This window comes from Somniosus microcephalus, chromosome 5 (assembly GCF_052327205.1).
Source record: "Somniosus microcephalus isolate GS21.2 chromosome 5, FLI_Smic_1.0, whole genome shotgun sequence".
In the NCBI taxonomy this organism is placed as follows: Eukaryota; Metazoa; Chordata; class Chondrichthyes; order Squaliformes; family Somniosidae; genus Somniosus; species Somniosus microcephalus.
Window position 1 is genome coordinate 281,994,879 of NC_140991.1, and position 22,414 is coordinate 282,017,292.

Sequence of the window (22,414 nt, forward strand, 5' to 3'; positions counted from 1 at the left end):
GGCTGCCATTTCTTTGTTCCCCATTATAAATTCCCCTGATTCTGACTGCAAGGGACCTACGCTTGACTTCACCAATCTTTTTCTCTTCACATATCTATAAAAGCTTTTACAGTCAGTTTTTATGTTCCCTGAAAGCTTACTCTCATACTCTATTTTCCCCCTCTTAATTAATCCCTTTGTCCTCCTTTGTTGAATCCTAAACTGCTCCCAATCCTCAGGTTTACTGCTTTTTCTGGCCAATTTATATGTCCTTTATGCCAATTTAAACTGAATTTCTGGGCTTTTCTGGCCCAAGATCCAGCTTCCGACAGGTTTGCCTGACGGGGGAGCGGACACGGCTCCCCTGCTCAGGCCTCAGGTTGAAATTGCAGATCGGGTCCTGATTACATCATTGGACATGATCTGCATATTTAAAGTAGGACCCCACTTCCTTCCAGCGGGTGTCCTGCTCGCCTGCTCAAAAGAGTAGGTTAATATCAGGACACAACGGGAAGACAGCGAGATTAAAAGGGGTAAGTGATTCGCCTCATTTTAACTGGCGCCCCCCCCAGCCCCGCGACCAGTTCCTGCCAGGCGGGGGCAATTAAATCAGGGCTCATGTTTCTGTTACTGAATTATATTATTACATTTACAAATCTTGGAGATTTTTTAATTGTTTCTAAATTTGAATTTTCTTTACATTCTTTTTCACAAGAATGCAGTGGTTGTGTTGCCAAGACAGCAGCAAAGGTCCCAAGAACTGTTACGCCGAATCTATTTGTGTACACTGTGTTTTGGTATGATTTTAGATTGATCAAACCTAAGTCTATAATATATTAAGAAATCTTGTGTCTGCACACACTTCCTGTCTACAAAACCTTACTTCCTGTTGTCACTGTTTTGTCACACTTTTTTGTGTCACCTTTTACCATTGTAAAGTCCTATGTACATTTATAATGCAAACTACCTACATAAACTTGTCATGCTATAAGAACATAAGAACACACTGGTATAATACAAGGTATTGGTGAGACCACACCTGAAATACTGCATACAGTTTTGGTGTCCATACTTAAGAAAAGACATACTTGCTCTCGAGTCAGTACAAAGAAGGTTCACTCGGTTAATCCCGGGGATGAGGGGGTGGTCATATGAGGAGAGGTTGAGTAGATTGGGACTCTACTCATTGGAGTTCAGAAGAATGAGAGGCGATCTTATTGAAACATATAAGATTGTGAAGGGGCTTGATCGGGTGGATGCGGTGAGGATGTTCCCAATGATGGGTGAAACTAGAACTAGGGGGCATAATCTTAGAATAAGGGGCTGCTCTTTCAAAACTGAGATGAGGAGAAACTTCTTCACTCAGAGGGTGGTAGGTTTGTGGAATTTGCTGCCCCAGAAAGCTGTGGAAGCTACATCATTAAATAAACTTAAAACAGAAATAGACAGTTTCCTAGAAGTAAAGGGAATTAAGGGTTACGGGGAGCGGGCAGGAAATTGGACATGAGTCTAGGTTCGGAATGGTCATGGCCCTGTGGGTAGTGGAGTGGGCCCAGGGGCCGTGTAGCCTGGTTCTGCTCCTACTGTGTTCTAATTCTGTGTTAGATTTCAGGAGATGGTTTTCTTCCTGTTCCTGGCTGGGGTGGAGATCGCCTTTACAGAAGGTAAGTACTGTAGAAAATATAGGGACAGAGTGATCTCCTGGAAGAATTTCGATCGCCTAGATGGATCGGAGAGGAATTTCCCAGATTTTTTTCTCCCAAATTGGCCATTGGGTCTTTTATCTGGTTTTTCGCCTCTCCCGGGAGATCACATGGGTTCGGGTGGATGGAGAGTGATAGAAGATTTGAGGTTAGGATCAGATCAGCCATGATCTTATTGAATGGTGGAGCAGGCTTGAGGGGCCGATTGGCCTACTCCTGCTCCTATTTCTTATGTTCTTATGTTCTTATAGTATAAAATCAAAGTATTATATAGCATTCAGGACAGAATGTATGACTATATAATGGGGACTGAATTATGTCTGTGCATCCTCATCCAATTATCCCCACCCTCTAACCCTGCTTCACCTGAAGACTACACTTGGTCCTGACTCTCTGTGTCATGGGAGATCAACTAGTATATTATTAAAAATCCTGTGTATGTGCATGCTTCCTGCCCACCTTCCTGCTGTTGTCATTTTTGGTCATACTTTTCTGTCAATGTTATACTGTAAAACTGCCTATTAAAATATATAGAATGGAAATCCTGTATGTTAACAGTTGCCTTTAACAATGTGGTTTCAACTCTGGCCAGAATGTTGTTTTGTGCAGTGAATTTCTTTATTCTTTCTCCCAACTCTATAAGCATCTTGTTTATAAAAAAATTCTATTTTTCAATTGGCTACTATATATTGTGTCATATGTAAAATTGTTTTGTTTAAACTTTGAATTTTGTGCATAACAACCCTAAATTAACAGCAAAATAAAATACACACACATATCTAAAAACATTGATCTAACACCCAAACATTTTGTTCAGCAAAAAATGTAACTAGAAACTTCTCATCTTCTTTTACAGATGAGTGTAAACCAGATGACCAGTGCCCAAGAGCCACTTCCCCACTTCCTATTCCAGTAAACCTGGACCTAGCTTTTGTTGTTGAAGACTTACAGCAAATGGAAACTACGCAATCAGAATCAGTTCAGCATTTCTTAAACTCAATGATTAACCAGTTTGTAAGTTCCACAGAACCAAAGGCCTCTGATCTTCATCCCAGAGTGGCTCTTGTACAACACACACCAAGTTACACACCGAGATATGGGAAAGATCCATTTAACCTGGAGTTTGGAATTTTGGATTACACTGCAAAAACACTGAAGAAGAGACACATTCAAGACTCACTCAGTCAGCCAGAGGGTTCCTCTGGCATTGTCAGTACCATTGAATGGAGCTTGAAGAATTTCTTTTTAAATTTAAATGCTACAAAGCAGAAGACTTACAAGGTTATCTTTACAATATTTTCAGGGGAAACAAAAATTGATGAGAAGAAATTACTGGAAATATCACAAGAAGCCAAATGTAAAGGTTTCACAATATTTGCATTGGTCCTTGGAGAGGTAACTAGTGTCACAGTCCTGGAGGAGTTTGTCAGTTTTCCTTCTGATCAACATTTTGTTCATCTGGACAGAGCCCTGGAGGCTGAAATGGAATATGCACAAAGGTTTGCAGTGGCTTTTCTGAAAAACCTGGCAGGTAAGTGCAGTAACAATATAATACAAAGTTTACAGATAAAACTATACTTGGATATTGTGCAGTGTTGACACTTCATATGATGAACACAAATACAATAGCTTATCCAGTACTGTTTCATTCTAATTTAAATTAATTGGTATCTATCTATCTGTATTGACATTTATTATATATTGAATTTGATATGTGGGGCACACATTTCATTGAAAACTCATCTTAATTACTTGCAGTACCTGTTACTCCTTTAGCTGATGCTGTGATAGGCATTAAAGTTGTCACTGGCAATGTGAAAATCTACCCGAGATTCTCATCTCCAATATCTATGCAACAGAAAGAAAGGCATACAAGCAGTTTTTTTTTACTCATTCTAATTTAATTTCATTTTAAAACAAGTTGGCCGCAAAATTGGACTAGGTAGCGCCTATGGGTATCGTTTGGGGACCAAAATGGCGTTCGATGCGTCTGCGCACACTTCTGCAGCGAATTGCGCCGGATAGCATATTGGTGAAGGTGTGAGTGCGCGCGTTGCTAATGTCCATCAGAAGTGTGCAGAGCAGGCAGATCATGACGTCAATCAGCGTGCAACACTGATTTGATGCCAGCGCTGCCATTTTGGAGTTCAACGTTCCAGCCAACCTCCTCTCTTAACCTTGCATGGCTGAACACGCATTAAGCAGCAGGAAGAACCCCACCAGCGCTATTTAAAGGAATCATCAGCTACTTACAGGTTAGTTGCTGGTTGATTTCTTCTGGCTATTGGTACGATTCTACAAATGTTTGGTGCTTTCCATAGTTGTTTAAAGTTGCAAAAGTCTACAGGCAGTGGTGTGGCAAGTGCTGAAGGACTTTATCCTGACTTCAAGGCTCCTGTACAAACTGGTTGCTGTCAGACATGGGTGCACTAGTAGGCCTTCCCCTTGTAATAGAGCATGACTGGGAGAATGAGCACGGGCCATGCAGAGCAGGACAAGCTGCTAGAAAGGAGAAGGAGGAAGAGGAAGGGAGGAGGAGGAGGAAGAGGAAGGGAGGTGGCAACCTAGACAGCCCCTTTCTGCCCGTGCTGACCGTGAAGAACTACTTCGAGTGAGGTACTGTTAAGTCTGTGTGTTCCAGTTATATTTAAGGTCAATTACTGACACAGACTACAAGAATAACTTTTCAATAGGTCTTTACTATTCGGAGGTTAGGGCTGTACTACCCAGCAAATTACTACACAGCACTTATATACCGGTGTGGTCACCACCGGTATTACCGTATACAGCAGCCAGAGAAAGTAGTACATCTCTTAAGGTGGAACAGGTTTAAGTTCTCTTAAGGTGGAACAAGTTACATACACCACACTCCTCCCTTTTTAGCTTAACAGTTATATCCCCATTTAACATAACATAATAACATATATACATATACAACTTCATGTAGAAACAGTTCAAAGGTTCAGTCTCTCAGGAGGCCTCCTGATTCGAGTTGGATAACGCCTTTCAGGGGTCTCTGATTCTTGTTGCTGAGGTGACTCCTCTAGTTGGTCTCTTATGTCTTGGACATCATCATCAGGTACATTCACTGCCGAGGTAGATGCTTCAGGTTCATTAACTTCTTCCACGGTTGTCTCTGTCGTAACCATGGGTTCGACCCTTGTTCTCGATTCTACCAGTTGGTCAGCATGACGCTGTATTACATTTTTACCAACATCTACCGTGTACATCAGGGGTCCTTGTCTGGCCCGAATTGTTCCGGATTGCCATTTCTCGTTTCCATAGTCCCTGGCCAACACTGGTTGTCCTACCTCGAAACTCCGAGTGGTCTTGTTATTTATATGCTGGAACTGTTTGTTTTCAACTTCCCTCCGCACATTTGGTTTTAACAAGTCCAACCTGGACCGCAACCTCCTGTTATAAAACATCATGGCAGGACTTTGGTTTGTCACTGCATGAGCGGCGTTTCGATATGCCAGTAGAAACTTGTCCACCTTATGTTGTAGTGGAATCTGATCTTTGCTCATGGCCTTTATTGCCTTTTTGAATGTTTGTACAAATCTCTCGGCCAACCCATTTGTAGCCGGATGATATGGGGCAGAGGTATAATGTTTCACCCCATTCTTCGTTAAGAATTTTTGGAATTCTTCTGACACGAACTGTGGTCCGTTGTCGGAACATATTTGTTCTGGCAATCCGTTCCTTGCGAATATCGTTCTTAACACCGCAATTGTCTTTTCTGAAGTAGTGGTAGTCATCTTGATCACTTCTGGCCATTTCGAATGTGCGTCCACCGCAATTAGAAACATGGAGTCCATGAATGGACCAGCAAAGTCAATATGTACGCGTTGCCATGGGGCTGAAGGCCATTCCCATGGATGCAGCGCTGCAATCGGAGGTGCATTTTGCACTTTTTGGCTCCCTGAGCAGCTTTTCGTCAGCTCCTCTATCTGTTGGTCGATACCCGGCCACCACACATAAGCCCTAGCAAGGCTTTTCATCTTGACCCCCCCCAGATGACCTTCATGCAGTTCCTTTAGAACTCTTTCCCTTAACTTAGGAGGAATAATCACTCTCGTTCCATACATCAATGTTCCTTGACAGACGGACAGCTGGTCTCGTCTTGCCGAGAATGCCGGTAACAGAGAATCACCATGTGCTGGCCATCCCTTCACTGTCGCCTCGTAGACTCGGGACAGTGTCAGGTCGTTCCTGGTTTCTCTTTCAATACTTGCATTGGTGACTGGTAAACACTCGATGATCGTCGAGTGAAATAACTCAACAGGGTCAACCTTCGTTGTCTCCTCTTCTTCAGGTAGTGGCAGGCGCGACAGCCCATCAGCATTACCATGCTGCTTTGTACCTTTGAATTCTATCTGATATTGATGTGCCCCTAGGAAAAGGGACCATCTCTGGAGTCTCTGTGCTGTCATCACCGACACACCCTTCTTAGGGTTAAAAATGGATACCAACGGCTGATGGTCTGTCAGAAGCGTAAACTTTTGGCCCTGCAGGTAATGATTAAACTTCTTTACTCCCCACACAAGGCTGAGAGCCTCCCTATCTATCTGAGCATAGTTGCGCTCAGCGGAGGTCAATGATCTGGATGCGAACGCGACTGGCCTCTCCGTGCCATTTGGCAACTTGTGTGAGAGTACTGCCCCAATACCATATGGAGAAGCATCACAAGCCAAACGAATAGGCAGTGTTGGGTTGAAGTGAGCCAACACTTCCTCTGAGGTTATCAATTCCTTGCTTTTGCGAAAGGCCTTCTTACAGTCCTCGCTCCACTCCCATGGTACTCCCTTCTGCAAAAGAGCGTTCAGCGGGTGCAGTACCGTGGATAAATTTGGCAGAAACTTATGGTAATAGTTAATCAATCCTAGGAACGACCTCAACTGAGATACATTAACCGGAGTGGGAGCCTTCACAACCGCTTCGATCTTGTCAGGAGACTTATGAAGTCCCTCCTGGTCAATGACATGGCCACAGTACGAGATCCGCTTCTGAAAGAACTCACATTTCTGCTGATTAACTCGAAGTCCATATTCTTTCAATCTGATGAGCACCAGTTCCAAATTTGCGAGGTGTTCCTCGTCACCATCTCCTGTAATCAGAATATCGTCCAGGTAACATTGTGTGCCTGGAATTCCCTGTAATACCTACTCCATGGCCCTCTGCCAAATTGCTGGAGCCGATGCCACTCCAAAAACCAGTCTATTATACCGGTACAAGCCTCTATGCGTGTTGATCGTGAGGTACTGGCGTGACTCTTCCTCAACTTCCATCTGTAAGTACGCCTGCGCCAGGTCTATCTTGGTGAAGTGTTTCCCTCCCGACAATGAAGCGAAGATATCCTCAATCTGCGGAAGCGGATACTGCACCGTGTGAAGCACCGGATTAACAGTGATCTTGAAATCTCCACAGATGCGAACCTTCCCTGGTTCTCCCGGCTTGTTGCTCGAAGGACGTTTCATCACGGGAACAATGGGCGTAGCCCACTCACTCCAGTCTACCTTAGACAGTACTCCTGAACGTTCTAGCGCTTCCAGCTGCGCTTCCACAGCAGGTCGTATCGCATCTTGATGTTTGCCGTAATTCCTCTCAGTGTTCCCAGTCCCTGCTGGAACACCTCTTTAGCATCGTCCAATATTCTGGACAATTGTTTAGGTTTGACATCTGTTTCCCTGGCATCTACCGTTAGTGCTTTTAAGGAATGCCAGTCCATATTCATTTTTCTAATCCACTCCCATCCCAGTAGTGGTGGACCTCCTTCAGGTAGCACATATAAGTCCATTCCTCGGCTTTCTTTGCCCTTGTGGACCACCTTTACCTCTATCTTTCCGATGAGGTATACTCTTTGCCCCGTGTATGTTTTCAATACAATCTCCGTATCCCGTAGGGGAATATGTTGGAATAACCTTTTGTAATCTTTCTTATTCATGACCGTCAGTGCCGATCCAGTGTCCAATTCCATCTTCACTTGGACTCCTGCTATCTGAAGTGTGACCCAAATTGTCTGGAGGTCTGCTTCCTTACCAACGTTGTGTACTCTTAAGCTACCCAGTTCATTACTGCTGGCGTCTGAATCTGACTTCTGTTCGTTCGAACTGTTCTCTGTCACCTTGTGTACCTTTCTGTACTTTCCCTGCGGTGACTTTTTGTTGCTGGTCTTCTCTCCTGACCGGCATACTTTAGCTATGTGACCAAGCCTGCCACATTTTCTGCATTCCTTATTTTTGAACCAGCACTGGTTCTGATCGTGCGTTGTCTTTCCACAACGATAACATTTTACTGTACCCAAGACCATTTGATTTGTGCTGAGTTCCGGTGACCGTAGCTGCATTACTGCCGTGCCTCTCGCTGCGGCTTCGTGCGATACTGCCATAGCGACAGCTTTATCAAGCGTCAGCTCATTCTCCTCGAGCAGTCGCTTTTGTGTCTCTTCTTTTAACAATCCACACACAAATTTATCTCTTAGCGCATCTGTTAGTCCTGTTCCAAACTGACAGTACTTTGCTAGCTTACGCAATTCAATAAAAAATTCAGCAATGCTTTCATCTTTCAGCTGCTTTCTGCTGTAAAATTTAAATCGTTCCGCTAGCATCAGCGGCGTGGGGCTTAAATGATTTTTCAGGCGGTAACAATATCCGCGAAAGTCTTATCCGCCGGTTTCTCTGGTGATAGAAGGTGTTTCAATTGCCTGTATGTCTTCGCACCCATTAAGTTTAATAAGGTCAGTGCTTTCTCCCCATCTGGTATCTTATTTGCTCTACAATAAACTTCTATGCGTTCTACATACGTGGTCCAATCTTCGATGTCGCTATCAAAAGTATTAATGTTCCCCTGTTTAGGCATCTTTGCATTTTTTTTTTTCCAAAATGGCGGCTTCCCGCGCTTGGCGGTCTTTCCCGCGCTCGTCTTCTTCACCCGCTGGCTGCAATGGCGATTGCTGTGCTGCTGCCGGTCTCGCCTCCCCAGTGGTTAACAACTCCCCCGACGCTGCTTCTACTCCACCGCGGTTCCCCTGGGCATTCACGCTTCCCTGCCATCGCGCCTTGCAGCCCTTCTTGCAGCCCGGTTATGTGCACCCGCTGCGTTCGAATTCACCGCGGCTCTCGTGCCTTCAGCTGCCCCAGTCGCTGCGCCTTTCGGCCCGAATGCGGCCCGGCCCTTTTCACCGGCCGCGGTCGATTTCACCGCCCTCTTTCCTCCGTCTTCCCTCCCCTTCGCTACAGCCAACGCGGCCGACTTTCGCTGATTGGCTTACCCACCACCGTGGTAGAAGGAAGATAGCTGTCTGCCGCTGATGGGGGCTTCGAGTTCAGAATTTCTCCTCTTCACTCCGGGTCCTCAATGCCTCCCGCGCGACGTGCTGTTCAGCAGGATGATGAGGGTGGATGCCTCTTCTCGACGCCCGTTCTGAGGACGAAGCTGCCGTGGATGTAAACTGCCGCAGGGTAAGATCGGACTCGTCGCCACTGTTAAGTCTGTGTGTTCCAGTTATATTTAAGGTCAATTACTGACACAGACTACAAGAATAACTTTTCAATAGGTCTTTACTATTCGGAGGTTAGGGCTGTACTACCCAGCAAATTACTACACAGCACTTATATACCGGTGTGGTCACCACCGGTATTACCGTATACAGCAGCCAGAGAAAGTAGTACATCTCTTAAGGTGGAACAGGTTTAAGTTCTCTTAAGGTGGAACAAGTTACATACACCACAGGTACCAGTAACCGCAACCCCAATTCCCCATTCACCAACAGTCCCACACTCTACCTTCCCTCTGTCACTGACCATCACATCGTCACCTTGGCCACAATGCAAAAAATAAAAAGCACCACAAAATAAACATTCCAAACCAAATTTATAAATGAAATGCCATATTGCATTCAAATGGAAACTAATCACGCTTGTACATTCCCTTAGTGCCCGTCTTCCATTTGCCTTTGTCTGTCCTAGTGCTCCTATGCAGTGCTACCGCAGTGGCTGCAGCATGGGTGGTGGAAGGCTGCTGAATTTCAGTGAAGGAGACTGCAGATAGCCTTGGAGGATTACCTCAAACAGCTCTGGACCGAGAAGGCCCGGCTTCAGACTGCAGCATCTCGGCATGGGCGGCAGCAGTCCGGGCTGGCTGGATGACAGGCAACAGCAAGGGCACTGGTGGAGTGGCAGAGGTGGCAGCGCAAATGCTGTCATCCTGAGTGAGGACAGCAGGTTCGTAATCCATGGAGCCACTGCTACTCCCCCAGGGCGACGCCTCAGCAATCCTAGTAATCTTTTGGAGGACAGATTGCTGTGACACTCTGCAAGCCACTTTGAACACTGGTATTCACAGCTATGATGGCAGCTGTCTGAGCTTGCATGAGAGCAAGCTGACCCTACATGATTTAAGTCTGAGCTTCCACTGCAGCACTCAAGACTTCTGGTGGAAGCTGCTTGTGCTGCAATAGAAGCGGAGACATCTGCCATCCGACGCTGCATCATGGTTGGGTCCACAAGGGTGCTAATGGAGTTGACCACCACTTCTATGCTAGGAAGAATGGGCTCCAAGCTGTGCACAAAGCCCTGTGCCAAGTTGGTGCTGGACTCCGCCATGTTCCTTGACATTAAACACAGGCTTTCTGGTAGGCTTCCGAATGCACCAAGCATTTCATTGTGCATACCCATCAGCCTTCTTCCGTAGCCTGCCATGTCAAAGTGCGCATCCGAGTCCTCTGCAGCAGAACTCATGTGCAGCCCTACGGCGAGCTGGCACCGGTGCTATCCATGCTCCCTTTTTGTCTGCAGGCCACTTGTGCCCGGTTTCTCACCACGTGCAGATCCCGTCTCCATGCTATCCTCTAAATTACGTGCCATGTCAGAATCTGAACTGGTGGCTGCGAGTGTGAAATCGAATGACAGTGTGTCTTTATCATGACTGTCTTCTTGCTGTTCCTCCACTGCCTGACTAGGTTTCATTTCTTGGGTGTCTGAAAGGAGAAAGGCACAAGGGTTGGGGAGGGGTGGAAAACAAGAGATGCATGTTTACACCATCTGCAGCTTGTAAATCAGAAGAGATTGTGGGATGAGGGGGAAGTGGGATGTGAGAAGGAGGATTAGGTATGAGGATACCATCATCTTCGATTGTTTCAGCCCTGCCGCTGACCACGGGTTCAGCGATGGCTGCTCCAATGATGGTGATCACTGTCTCCTCCATCGGGATAAGGTCATTCAGCCATGCCTGTCCCGTTAGCTCCCACTGCCGCCGGTTATGCACCAACTTGTCCTGCAAGAGAGAGGGACGTGTGTCAGTGAGTGTGGTGCAATGTGTTCAAGTGATGTGCCTGTCATGGTTGAATAGCTGACAGTGTGTTCAAGCTGTGAGATGTGGGTGTGAGGCTTGCAGCAATGCTAAGTGTCTGAGGGTGAGGTGAAGCTATGAATGTGAGGTATGAGCCCTGTTTGATAGAGATTGTTGGCAGATGAATCATGGGGTGTGGCTCATTGAGCAGTATGTGAGGCTAGTGGTGCAATTGGTAGCATATGACATTTGAAGATGAATTCACTGACCTTGACCACTTGAGAGAGGAAATTGAACGTTTTGCGGCACTGCATCCAGGTCCGCGGAGCTTGACTTCTGGCTGAGGTGTACAGCTACTCAACAGCGCATTTAACGCCGCCTCAATGCTGCATGCTGTCTGCATCGGAAGCAACGGGTGCAGTTTTATTGCGCATCACGATCCTCGCACCCGGTTTCGGGTGCTATTGAATTAGCCCCCCTTGGCTTTATAAATAGAGAGATATAGGCCACGATTTTCTAACCGGTGTTGGGATGGGTGCGGGTCAGCTGGTTTCCGGGTTCCAGTCCTGCCCCCAGCTATATCCACTCTGCAGACGTGATTTTCCCTTGATTGGCCTCTGGGCTTACCGGCCAATCAACAGGAAGCGGGTCTGATGACATCATTTGGTGACGAGTCATCTGCCAGTTTCCTTAAAGGGACCATGCACAATTTTATTTTGACAGTTGATTTTTCAGTGTTTAACAGCATTGAGGTGCTGAAAACACTGACAATCACTGCACAAAGATGAACTCTTGCACCCAGGCTCTCCAATGACTCCCTCCAAATGCTTATAGAGGGAGTCACAGTACGCAGGGAGGTTCTCTTCCTTTCCAAGGGCAGAAGAGACCTCCCCAGGACATCAACTTACCTTGCACCTCCACCCAACCCTCTCTATCTACTTTAGCACTTCCCCATCTCACTAGCCACCCCTCACACTCGCCCTCATTCTACTGCAAGCATGCCAACTAACAACACACAAGGGTGGGCACTTGAGAGGTTTAGCCAATGTCTATGTGAAGTTTCTGGTAATGTCTTGTTATACAGTGAAATCTCATTTTCAAAAAGTGCCCCTTATTGGACAGTTCTGAGCGCACATTGAGAAGTGTCTTACTGAGTCATAACTCCCCCCACCCCCGCTATAGTGATGTGTGTGCATGGAATGGCTTGGACATTAAAAGGATGCTTCACGGTGCTGGTGTGGGATGATGTTAACCTGGCGCATCAAGGTCTGATTATTTCATTGGCTCTGATGTTGCTGGAATAGATGGCAGCTGCAGGTGAGATGACAGAAGCGATCTGTCACTGGTGAGAGAGGTTCTCACAATGAGGTGGCACTGGACATACAGCTGGATTTAAAAACTTGTCAGCTAAAGTAATCTGTATATGTATTAAAAATGCAGTAACCAACATTTTCTTTCCTCTGAAACTCACCATGTGCAATATGGTTGTCATCTTCCAAAATTCTATAGATTATGGAACAGTTCCTGCAGATTGGAGGGTGGCAAATGTAACCCCACTATTTAAAAAAGGAGGGAGAGAGAAAACAGGGAACTACAGACTGGTTAGCCTAACATCAGTAGTAGGGAAAATGCTAGAGTCTATTATAAAGGATGTGATAACAGGACACTTAGAAAATATCAACGGGATTAGACAAAGTCAACATAGATTTATGAAAGGGAAATTGTGTTTGACAAACCTACTGGAGTTTTTTGAGGATATAACTGGTAGAATAGATAAGGGAGAACCAGTGGATGTGGTGTATTTGGATTTTCAGAAGGCCTTTGATAAAGTCCCACATAAGAGGTTAGTGTACAAAATTAAAGCACATGGGATTGGGGGTAATATACTGGCATGGATTGAAAATTGGTTAACAGGCAGGAAACAAAGAGTAGGAATAAATGGATCTTTTTCGGGGTGGCAGGTGGTGACTAGTGGAATACTGCAGGGATCAGTGCTTGGGCCCTAGCTATTCATAATATATATCAATGATTTGGATGAGGGAATCAAATGTAATATTTCCAAGTTTGCTGATGACACAAAACTAGGTGGGATTGTAAGTTGTGAGGAGGATGCAAAGAGGCTTCAAGGCGATTTAGACGAGTTGAGTGAGTGGGCAAATACATGGCAGATGCAGTTAAACATCGATAAATGTGAAGTTATCCACTTCGGTAGGAAAAACAGAAAGGCACAGTATTATTTAAATGGTGATAGATTGGGAAATATTGATGTACAAAGGGACCTGAATGTCCTTGTACACCAGTCACTGAAAGCAAACATGCAGGTGCAGCATGCAGTTAGGAAGGCAAATGGTATGTTGGCCTTCATTGCAAGAGGATTTGAGTACAGGAGCAAGGATGTCTTACTAAAGTTATACAGAGCCTTGGTGAGACCACACCTGGAGTACTGTGTGCAGTTTTGGTCTCCTTACCTAAGAAAGGATGTACTTACCATAGAGGGAATGCAGCAAAGGTTCACCAGACTGATTCCTGGGATGGCAGGACTGTCGTATGAGGAGAGAATGGGTAGAGTAGGCCTGTATTCACTAGAGTTTAGAAGAATGAGAGGGGATCTCATGGCAACGTATAAAATTTTGACAGGGCTAGACAGACTGGATGCAGGGAGGATGTTTCCCCTGGCTGGGGGGTCTAGAACGAGGGGTCACAGTCTCGATACGGGGTAGGACATTTAGGATTGAGATGAAGAGAAATTTCTTCACTCAGAGGGTGGTGAACCTGTGGAATTCTCTATCACAGACAGCTGTGGAGGCCAAGTCACTCAATATATTTAAGAAGGAGATAGATAGATTTCTAGACACAAAAGACATCAAGGGGTATGGGGAGAGAGCGGGAATATGGTATTGAGATAAAGGATCAGCCATGATCATATTTACTGGCGGAGCAGGCTCAAAGGGCCAAATGGCCTACTCCTGCTCCTATTTTTCTATGTTTCTATGGCATCCTTGAGACCACTTCTGCAGCTGTCATCTTTTTACAAACATGAGACCAGACTCTCAAAACACCACACTTACCTGGTGTGTTGTCCGGACGTCGTAATACCCGACCCAGAAGCTGGAAAATCAAAAAAGACCCTGAAAACTGCTCACAAGTACCTGTTTTTAGGCAGTTAATTGCCTTTAATCCATATCCCGCCGCTAGGTGTCGGGTCCATTCACAAATCGGGGACCCGACACTTGGGAAGGTTGTGTGGAGGCGGGGTGATAGCGGGTTCGGAACCCGCTGTCAATCAAAAGGACTTTAACCTCTGACCCGCCTCCAAACCCACCCTCTGAGCGCCGGCAAAATCGCGGCCATAGTGTACAAAAGCAAGGAAGTTATGCTAAACCTTTATAAATTATTGCTTAGACTTCAGTTAGAGTATTGTGTACAATTCTGGACACCACGCTTTAGGAAGAATGTCAAGACCTTGGAGAGGATGCTGAGGAGATTTACCAGAATGGTGCCAAGGTTGAGGGACTTGAGTTATGTGGAGAGACTAGAATAACTGGGATTGTTCTTCTTAGAGCAGAGAAGGGTAAGGGAGATTTAATAGAGGTTTTCAAAATTATAAGAGATTTTGATATAGAAAATAATGAGAAACTGTTTCCATTGGCGAGTCAGTTGTTAAGCAATGGACGCAGATTTAAGATAACTGGCAAAAGAACCATAGGGGAAAGGAGGAGAATTTTTTTTACTAAGTGAGTTATGATGATCTAGAATGCATTGACTGAAAGGGTGGTGGAATTGGAAGGGCTATGGGAAAAGAGCAGGGTGTGGGACTAATTGGATAGCCTCTTTCAAAGAGCTGGCACAGGCTCGATGGGCCGAATATGATCCTTCTGTGCTGTAAGATTCTATGTTAGCTACATCCTTCACCCTCATCCATATAAATCTATGAGCAACATAATGGGAGATTAACTTGTAGATATTAAAGAGTTAGACAGACACTTTGAAGACATAAGAGGCAGTGAGATTATAGACCTAAAATGAGCTGTCAATCAGCACTATATATCCAAAAGGCAGCCTACATTATATCTCCTCCATTGTCCAGCTAGGTGGGGCTGCCCTCACCTGATTGCATTCCTATCTATCCAGTCGCAGCCAGAGAATTCCCTGTAATGGCTTCTCTTCCTGCTCCTGCACCGTTACCTTTGGAGTTCCCCCAAGGATCTATCGTTGCCCCTCTATTTCTCATCTACATGCTGCCCCTCAACGACAGCATCTGAGAATGCAACATCAGTTTCCACATGTATGCTGACGACACCCAGCTCTACATCACCACCACCTCTCTCGATCACTCTACTGCCTCTGATTTGTCACGCTGCTTGTCCAATGAGCAGAAATTTCCTTCAATTAAATATTGGGAAGACCAAAGCCAATGGGCAGGATTTTCATTGGGCCGTGGAGGCGGGATTGGAGGCGTGCGGGGGGTTAAAATCCCAAAATCGGGGGTCTCGACCCCACCCCGCACCCAACCCGCCTCCATGCCAGTTTCAAAGGAGGCGGGTGCCCGCCCTGCACTGGGACCCGCCTCCCCGAGGCGGGAAGAAGATCAGGGCCAATTAACTGCATGTTAACAGGTAGTTAACAGGCAGTTTTTAGCCTGATCCCTATTTTTAATGTTGAAGTGTGGGATTCCCGACGGCTCCAAACCACGCCACGTTAGAGGAAGTGGACCGTCGGGATGAAGGGTTTGAAGGGGTCGAGATGTCCGGTGTTCAGGTGAGTGATGGGTGCATGAGTGCAAAGGTAAGTGTGTTTGGTGTGTGTAAAGTGTTTAAATAAGTTTTACATACCTTTACTTACCTTTACAGCCTTCCTTCCTTCAGTTCTCGGGAGTCGCTCATCTCACCGGCACAGAAAGCAGAATGGCTGCGAGCTGTCAAAAATTGCAGCATTCAGCTTTCTGTTCCGGGGAGATCTCGAATTCATCCTGAGAGGGAGGAATTAACTTGTAGTACAGATTGCGAACGCTGATATTCCATCTGTCAAAAGGTCTTGACAGATGAAATATCAATCTGTGACAACACCTGTTGCCGGCTGGCCCTTAATTGGCCTGCTGAGCCTGCTGGGTGGGCTCAACAAGGTCAATCAAGTGAAAATCGCATGGGTTGGCGACAACTCGATGGAGGCGGGACTACAGCCCCAAAAGTTGTAGTCCCGTCTCCTACATGCCTCCAGTATCAAAATCAAGCCCCATATATCTCCCTGGCTGAACCAGACTGTTCGCAACATTGGTGTCCTACTTGACCCCGACCCCATATCCTCTCCATCGCCAAGATCACCTACTTCTACCTCTGTAAAATCACCCATCTCCATCCCTGCCTCAGCTAATATGCTGCTGAAACACTCATCCATGCCTTTGTTACCTCTAGACATGACTATTCCAATGATTTCCTGGACAGTCTCCCACTTTGCACCCTCCTTAAACTTGATCTTATCCAAAACTCTGCTGTCCACATCCTAACTCGCACCAAGTCACATTCACCCATCGCTGACCTACACTGGCTCCCGGTCGGGCAACGCCTCAAATTAAAAATCCTCATATTTATGTTAAAATCCCTCCATGGCCTCACTCCTTCATATCTCTGTAACCTCCTACAAACCTCTGAGATAAGAACATAAGAACATAAGAATTAGGAGCAGGAGTAGGCCATAACGACCCTTCAAGCCTGCTCCGCCATTCAATAAGATCATGGCGGATCTTCGACCTCAACTCCACTTTCTCGTCCGATCTCCATATCCCTTGATTCCCCTAGAGCCCTAAAATCTATCTATCTCCGCCTTGAATATACTCAACGACTCAGCATCCACAGCCCTTTGGGGTAGAATTCCAAAGATTCACAACCCTGAGTGAAGAAATTTTTCCTCATCTCGGTCTTAATTGGCCAACCCCTTATCCTGAGACTATGCCCCCTAGTTCTAGACTCTCCAGCTCAGGGAAACAACCTCTAAGCATCTACCCTATCAATCCCCCTCAAATTCTTTATGCTTCAATGAGATCAGCTCTCATTCTTCTGAACTCCAGAGAATATAGACCCATTCTACTCAATGTCTCCTCATAGGACAATCCTCTCATCCCAGGAATCAATCTATGTTGCACTGCCTCTAAGGCAAGTATATTCTTCCTTTAGATAAGGAGACCAAAACTGTGCACAGTACTCCAGGTGTGATTTCACCAAAGCCTTGTACAATTGTAGCAAGACTTCCTTACTCTTGTACTCCAACTCCCTTGCAATAAAGGCCAACATGCCATTTGTCTTCCTAATTGCTTGCTGTACCTGCATGCTAACTCTGTGTTTCTTGTACGAGGACACCTAAACTTCTCTGAACACCAACGTTTAATAGTTTCTGACCATTTAAAAAATATTGTTTTTTTATTCTTCCTACCAAAGTGAACAACCTCACATTTCCCCACATTATGCTCCATCGGCCACCTTATTGCCCACTCACTTAACCTGTCTATATCCCTTTGCAGGCTCTTTGTGTTCTCCTCACAGCTTACTTTCCCACCTAGCTTTGTATTGTCAGCAAACTTGGATACATTACACTTGGCCCCTTCATCTAATTCATTAATATGGATTGTAAATAGCTGAAGCCCAAGTACTAATTGTTGCGGCACCCCACTAGTTGCAGCCTGCCAACCTGAAAATGATCCGTTTATCCCTACTCTCTGTTTTCTGTCCATTAACCAATACTCTACCCATGCTAATATATTACCCCCAACCCCATGAGCCCTTATCTTGCGTAGCAACCTTTTATGTGGCACCTTATCGAATACCTTTTGGAAATCCAAATATACTACATCCACTGGTTTCTCTTTATCTACCCTGCTAGTTATATCCTCAAAAAACTCTAATAAATTTGTCAAACACGATTTCCCTTTCATAAAACTATGCTGACTCTGCCTAATAAGATTATGATTTTCTAAGTGCCCTGTTACCACTTCCTTAATAATGGATTCAGGATTTTCCCGACGACTGATGTCATGCTAACTGACCTGTAGTTCCCTGTTTTCTCTCTGCACTCCTCCAATTCTTGCCTCCTGCGCATCCCCAATTTTCAATGCTCCCCCATTGGCGACCGTGCCTTCAGCTGCCTAGGTCCTAAGTACTGGAATTCCCTCTCTCCTCCTTTAAGACGATCCTTAAAACCTACCTCTTTGACCAAGCTTTTGGTCACCTGTCCTAATGCCACCTTACGTGGCTCGGTATCAAATTTTGTTTGATAACGCTCCTGTCAAGCGCATTGGGATGTTTTACTATGTTAAAGGTTCTATATAAATGCAAATTGTTGCTGTTGTTGTATATTAACACTGTGTGGGCCCTTGTCTTAGTGACTCACTATTGATGAAGTTATAGCACCAGCATTTTGCTACAGGCCAATGTACCGCAAACTAACCTTGTAAGCAGATCAATTATTTGTAGTTTTGAAAGTTTAAAAATATCTACTGAAGTCTTTTAATTTACAGGTTAGAGAACATTCCCAGTAATTAGCAAGGAACCAAAGAATATTGAATTAAATTGGAAAAAAAATTATAAGCACATATATTTTTGTGCATGATTAAATTAATACCTAACTTAAATATTTTACTGAATGTTTTTAAACTGGTACAATTTCAGAACAGTTTCCAGCTGTAGCCTTAGTGGGTAAGATGGTAGCATTATGATTACAAGTAATTAGGATTACAAGTTACAAGCCTTTTATGGTAAAGCCATCTAATTTAGTCTTCATATTGCTTTTTATCCTCTCTGCAACAGGAAGCAGTGTTTTGTTATCTCACAATGTTTTTTTACCTTGTCTAATCCTATGCATGGGAACCTTTTGATTCATGGATTCATTTTGTTTCCAGTGCTCCTATACCTCCCTATACAAAGTGGTGGAGCTTAGTCTGTTTAAGTCTTTACAATTAATAAACCATTTACTCTCTCAAGATGGAAAGTAAATGATCTCTCTGCACCACAAATTAAATAGCTCAACAGGGAAGGGTTCCAGCAGAAATCCTGCCAGCTGAAAACAATCCTAAAGGCTGCTGTCACATACAAGTCAACACTGCCTCCGTTAGCCGGTCTTGATCTGTTTTTTCCAGACCTTACTATCAATTTTAATTATAGTATTAGACCATCAATGTGGATGACTGGTAAAGTATGCCAAAAAGTACAAAGCTCTTTATTTCAAGAAGAATTGGAAAAAGTGGAAGTTTGTTCTATTTGGCATGGACAAACATTCTTGCCATCACTTTTGTGATTAAAAAAAAATCACATGGTACTTAAATATTCAAGAAACACTAGTTTGTGTTATGGGAGACCTCTTAAATTATTAATAAAGGAAATAGTTTTTGTTTGTGTTTCTTTTATTTTATTAAACTCCAGCCATATGAACATGTGTAAATTAATTAGCAATCCTGTTGTACGAGGCCCCTTGGGTCGGAGCGATCATAATATGATAGAATTCTTCATTAAAATGGAGAGTGAAGTAGTTGACTCAGAGACTAGGGTTCTGAATTTAAATAAAGGAAACTACGATGGTATGAGGCGCGAGTTGGGTAGGATTGATTGGGGAATGTCACTCAAAGGGTTGACGGTGGATAGGCAATGGCAAACATTCAAAGACTGCATGGATGAACTACAAAATTTGTTCATCCCAGTTTGGCATAAAAATAAAACAAAAAAGGTGACTCAACTGTGGCTAACAAGGGAAATTAGAGATAGCATAAGATCCAAGGAGAGGACATATAAATTGGCCAGAAAAAGCAGTAAACCTGAGAATTGGGAGCAGTTTAGGATTCAACAAAGGAGGGCAAAGGGATTAATTAAGAAGGGGAAAATAGAATATGAGAGTAAGCTTGGAAAATAAAAACTGACTGTAAAAGCTTTTATAGATATGTGAAGAGAAAAAGATTGGCGAAGTCAAGTGTAGGTCCCTTCCAGTCAGAATCAGGGGAATTTATAAGGGGGAACAAAGAAATTGCAGGCCAATTAAATACATATTTTGGTTCTGTCTTCACAAAGGAGGACACAAATAACCTCCCAGAGATGTCGGGGAACATAGGGTCTGATGAAAGGGAGGAACTGAAAGAAATCAGTATTTGTAGGGAAATGGTGTTAGGGAAATTGACGGGATTGAAGGCCGATAAATCCCCAGGGCCTGATAATCTATATCCTAGGGTACTTAAGGAAGTGGCCCTAGAAATAGTAGATGCATTGCTGATCATCTTCCAACATTCGATGGAATCTGGAACAGTACCCATGGATTTGAGGGTAGCTAATGTTACCCCACTATTCAAAAAAGGTGGTAGAGAGAAAACGGGGAATTACAGGCCGGTAAGCCTGACATTGGTAGTGGGGAAAATGCTAGAGTCCATTATAAAAGATGTAATAGCAGAGCACTTGGAAAACAGTGACAGGATCGGACAAAGTCAGCATGGATTTACAAAAGGTAAATCGTGCTTGACTAATCTACTGGAATTTTTTCAGGATGTAACTGGTAAAATAGATAAGGGAGAACCAGTGGATGTGGGGTACTTGGACGTTCAAAAGGCTTTCGATAAGGCCCCGCATAAGAGATTAGCGTGTAAAGTTAAGGCACATGGGATTGGGGGCAAGGTATTGACTTGGATAGAGAACTGGTTGGCAGACAGAAAGCAAAGAGTTGGAATAAACGGGTCTTTTTCCGAGTGGCAGGCAGTACCGCAGGGATCGGTCCTTGGACCCCAGCTATTCACAATATATATTAATGATCTAGACAATGGAACTAGATGTAATATCTCCAAGTTTGCAGACGACACAAAGCTGAGTGGTCGTGTGTGCTGTGAGGAGGATGCCGAGAAACTCCAGGATGATTTGGACAGGTTGGGTGATTGGGCAGAAGCATGGCAGATGCAATATAATGTGGATAAGTGCGAGGTTATCCACTTTGGTGTCAAAAACAGGAAGGCAGATTATTATCTGAATGGCAATAGATTGGGAAAAGGGGAAGTGCAACGAGGCCTGGGTGTCCTTGTGCACCAGTCGCTGAAGGTAAGCATGCAGGTGCAGCAGGCGGTTCGGAAGGCAAATGGTATGTTGGCCTTCGTAGCAAGAGGGTTTGAGTACAGGAACAAGGATGTCTTGCTGCAGTTGTACAGGGCCTTGATGAGAGGACATCTTGAGTATTGTGTGCAGTTTTGGTTGCCTTACCTGAGGAAGGATGTTCTTGCCATGGAAGGAGTTCAGCGAAGATTCATCAGGCTGATACCTGGGATGGCAGGAATGACGTATGAGGAGAGATTGGGTCGATTGGGGTTATACTCGCTGGAGTTTAGAAGAATGAGAGGGGATCTCATTGAAACTTATAAAATTCTGACAGGACTGGACAGACTAGATGCAGGAAGGATGTTACATAGAACATAGAAACATAGAAGATAGGAGCAGGAGTAGGCCATTCGGCCCCTCGAGCCTGCTCCGCCATTCAACGAGATCATGGCTGATCATCCAAACCCTAGCACCCAGTCCCTACACCAACAGCCATCCCACCCAAGCCCTATCCCCATAACCCCACGTATTTAATCCCCCCTAACACTAAGGGCCAATTTTTTATCATGGCCAATCAACCTAACCCGCACATCTTTGGACGGTCGGGGAGTCCAGAACCAGGGGTCACAGTCTAAGGATAAGGGGTAAGCCATTTAGGACAGAAATGAAGAGGAATTTCTTCAGCCAGAGAGTGGTGAACCTGTGGAATTCTCTACCACAGAAGGCAGTAGAGGCCAATTCATTAAATATATTCAAGAAGGAGTTGGATATATTTCTTAAGGCTAAAGGGATCAAGGGATATGGGGAGAAAGCAGGGACAGGGTACTGAATTTGGATGATCAGCCATGATCGCATTGAATGGCGGAGCAGGCTCGAGGGGCCGAATGGCCTACTCCTGCTCCTATCTTCTATGTTTCTATGTAAACAGAAACAATGGAAGTTGGAAATTAATAGAGCTCTATCTAGTTCCTTTTGTTAGATACACACCAACCCAGAAAACTAGCAAAAGCTGACCAGCAGCTTAAAGGAAGCTAACACAGCCCCTAAAAGCTGACAACTCAATAACGTGCCTGATTTCCTTATTTCAACTGCCTCAGTTCAAGTTGCCACTCCTCCGTTCTTGCTGACATTTTTTTCCCTCCCTCAATTCAAGTTGGTACTCTCCCCCCCACTGCCCCACTCTCCCTCATATTAATGCTGACACTTTCCTTGCTGCTCACCCCAATGCACTACTCTCAAATTCTCCCCAGTTCCCTGCAAAGCACCACGCCCTCCTTCTGCCTTTATCTCTCACTTCTGCCATCCACTTCCTTCAGTTCCACACCCCCCTTCATTACAGTTCTTTTCCCTCCCTTCCTGTTCACAATCATTGCCATTTATTTTCCCCTTTCCCAT

At 44.8% G+C, this 22,414-nt stretch overlaps 1 protein-coding gene across 4 annotated transcripts in view; it reads left to right on the plus strand.

The window, feature by feature from the left end:
- The window catches only part of LOC147117766 (collagen alpha-6(VI) chain-like), a 235,349-nt gene that overhangs the window by 189,415 nt on the left and 23,520 nt on the right, over positions 1-22,414 (plus strand). For 2 of the 4 annotated variants that reach the window (XM_085989025.1, XM_085989026.1), the window contains 2 exons: positions 695-776; positions 2,539-3,213. In XM_085989025.1, the coding sequence (XP_085845151.1) occupies positions 695-776; positions 2,539-3,213 (757 nt within the window). Of the gene's footprint in view, positions 1-694; positions 777-2,538; positions 3,214-22,414 lie in introns of those variants that run through there. The other 2 variants (XM_085989027.1, XM_085989028.1) reach the window with 2 other exon arrangements.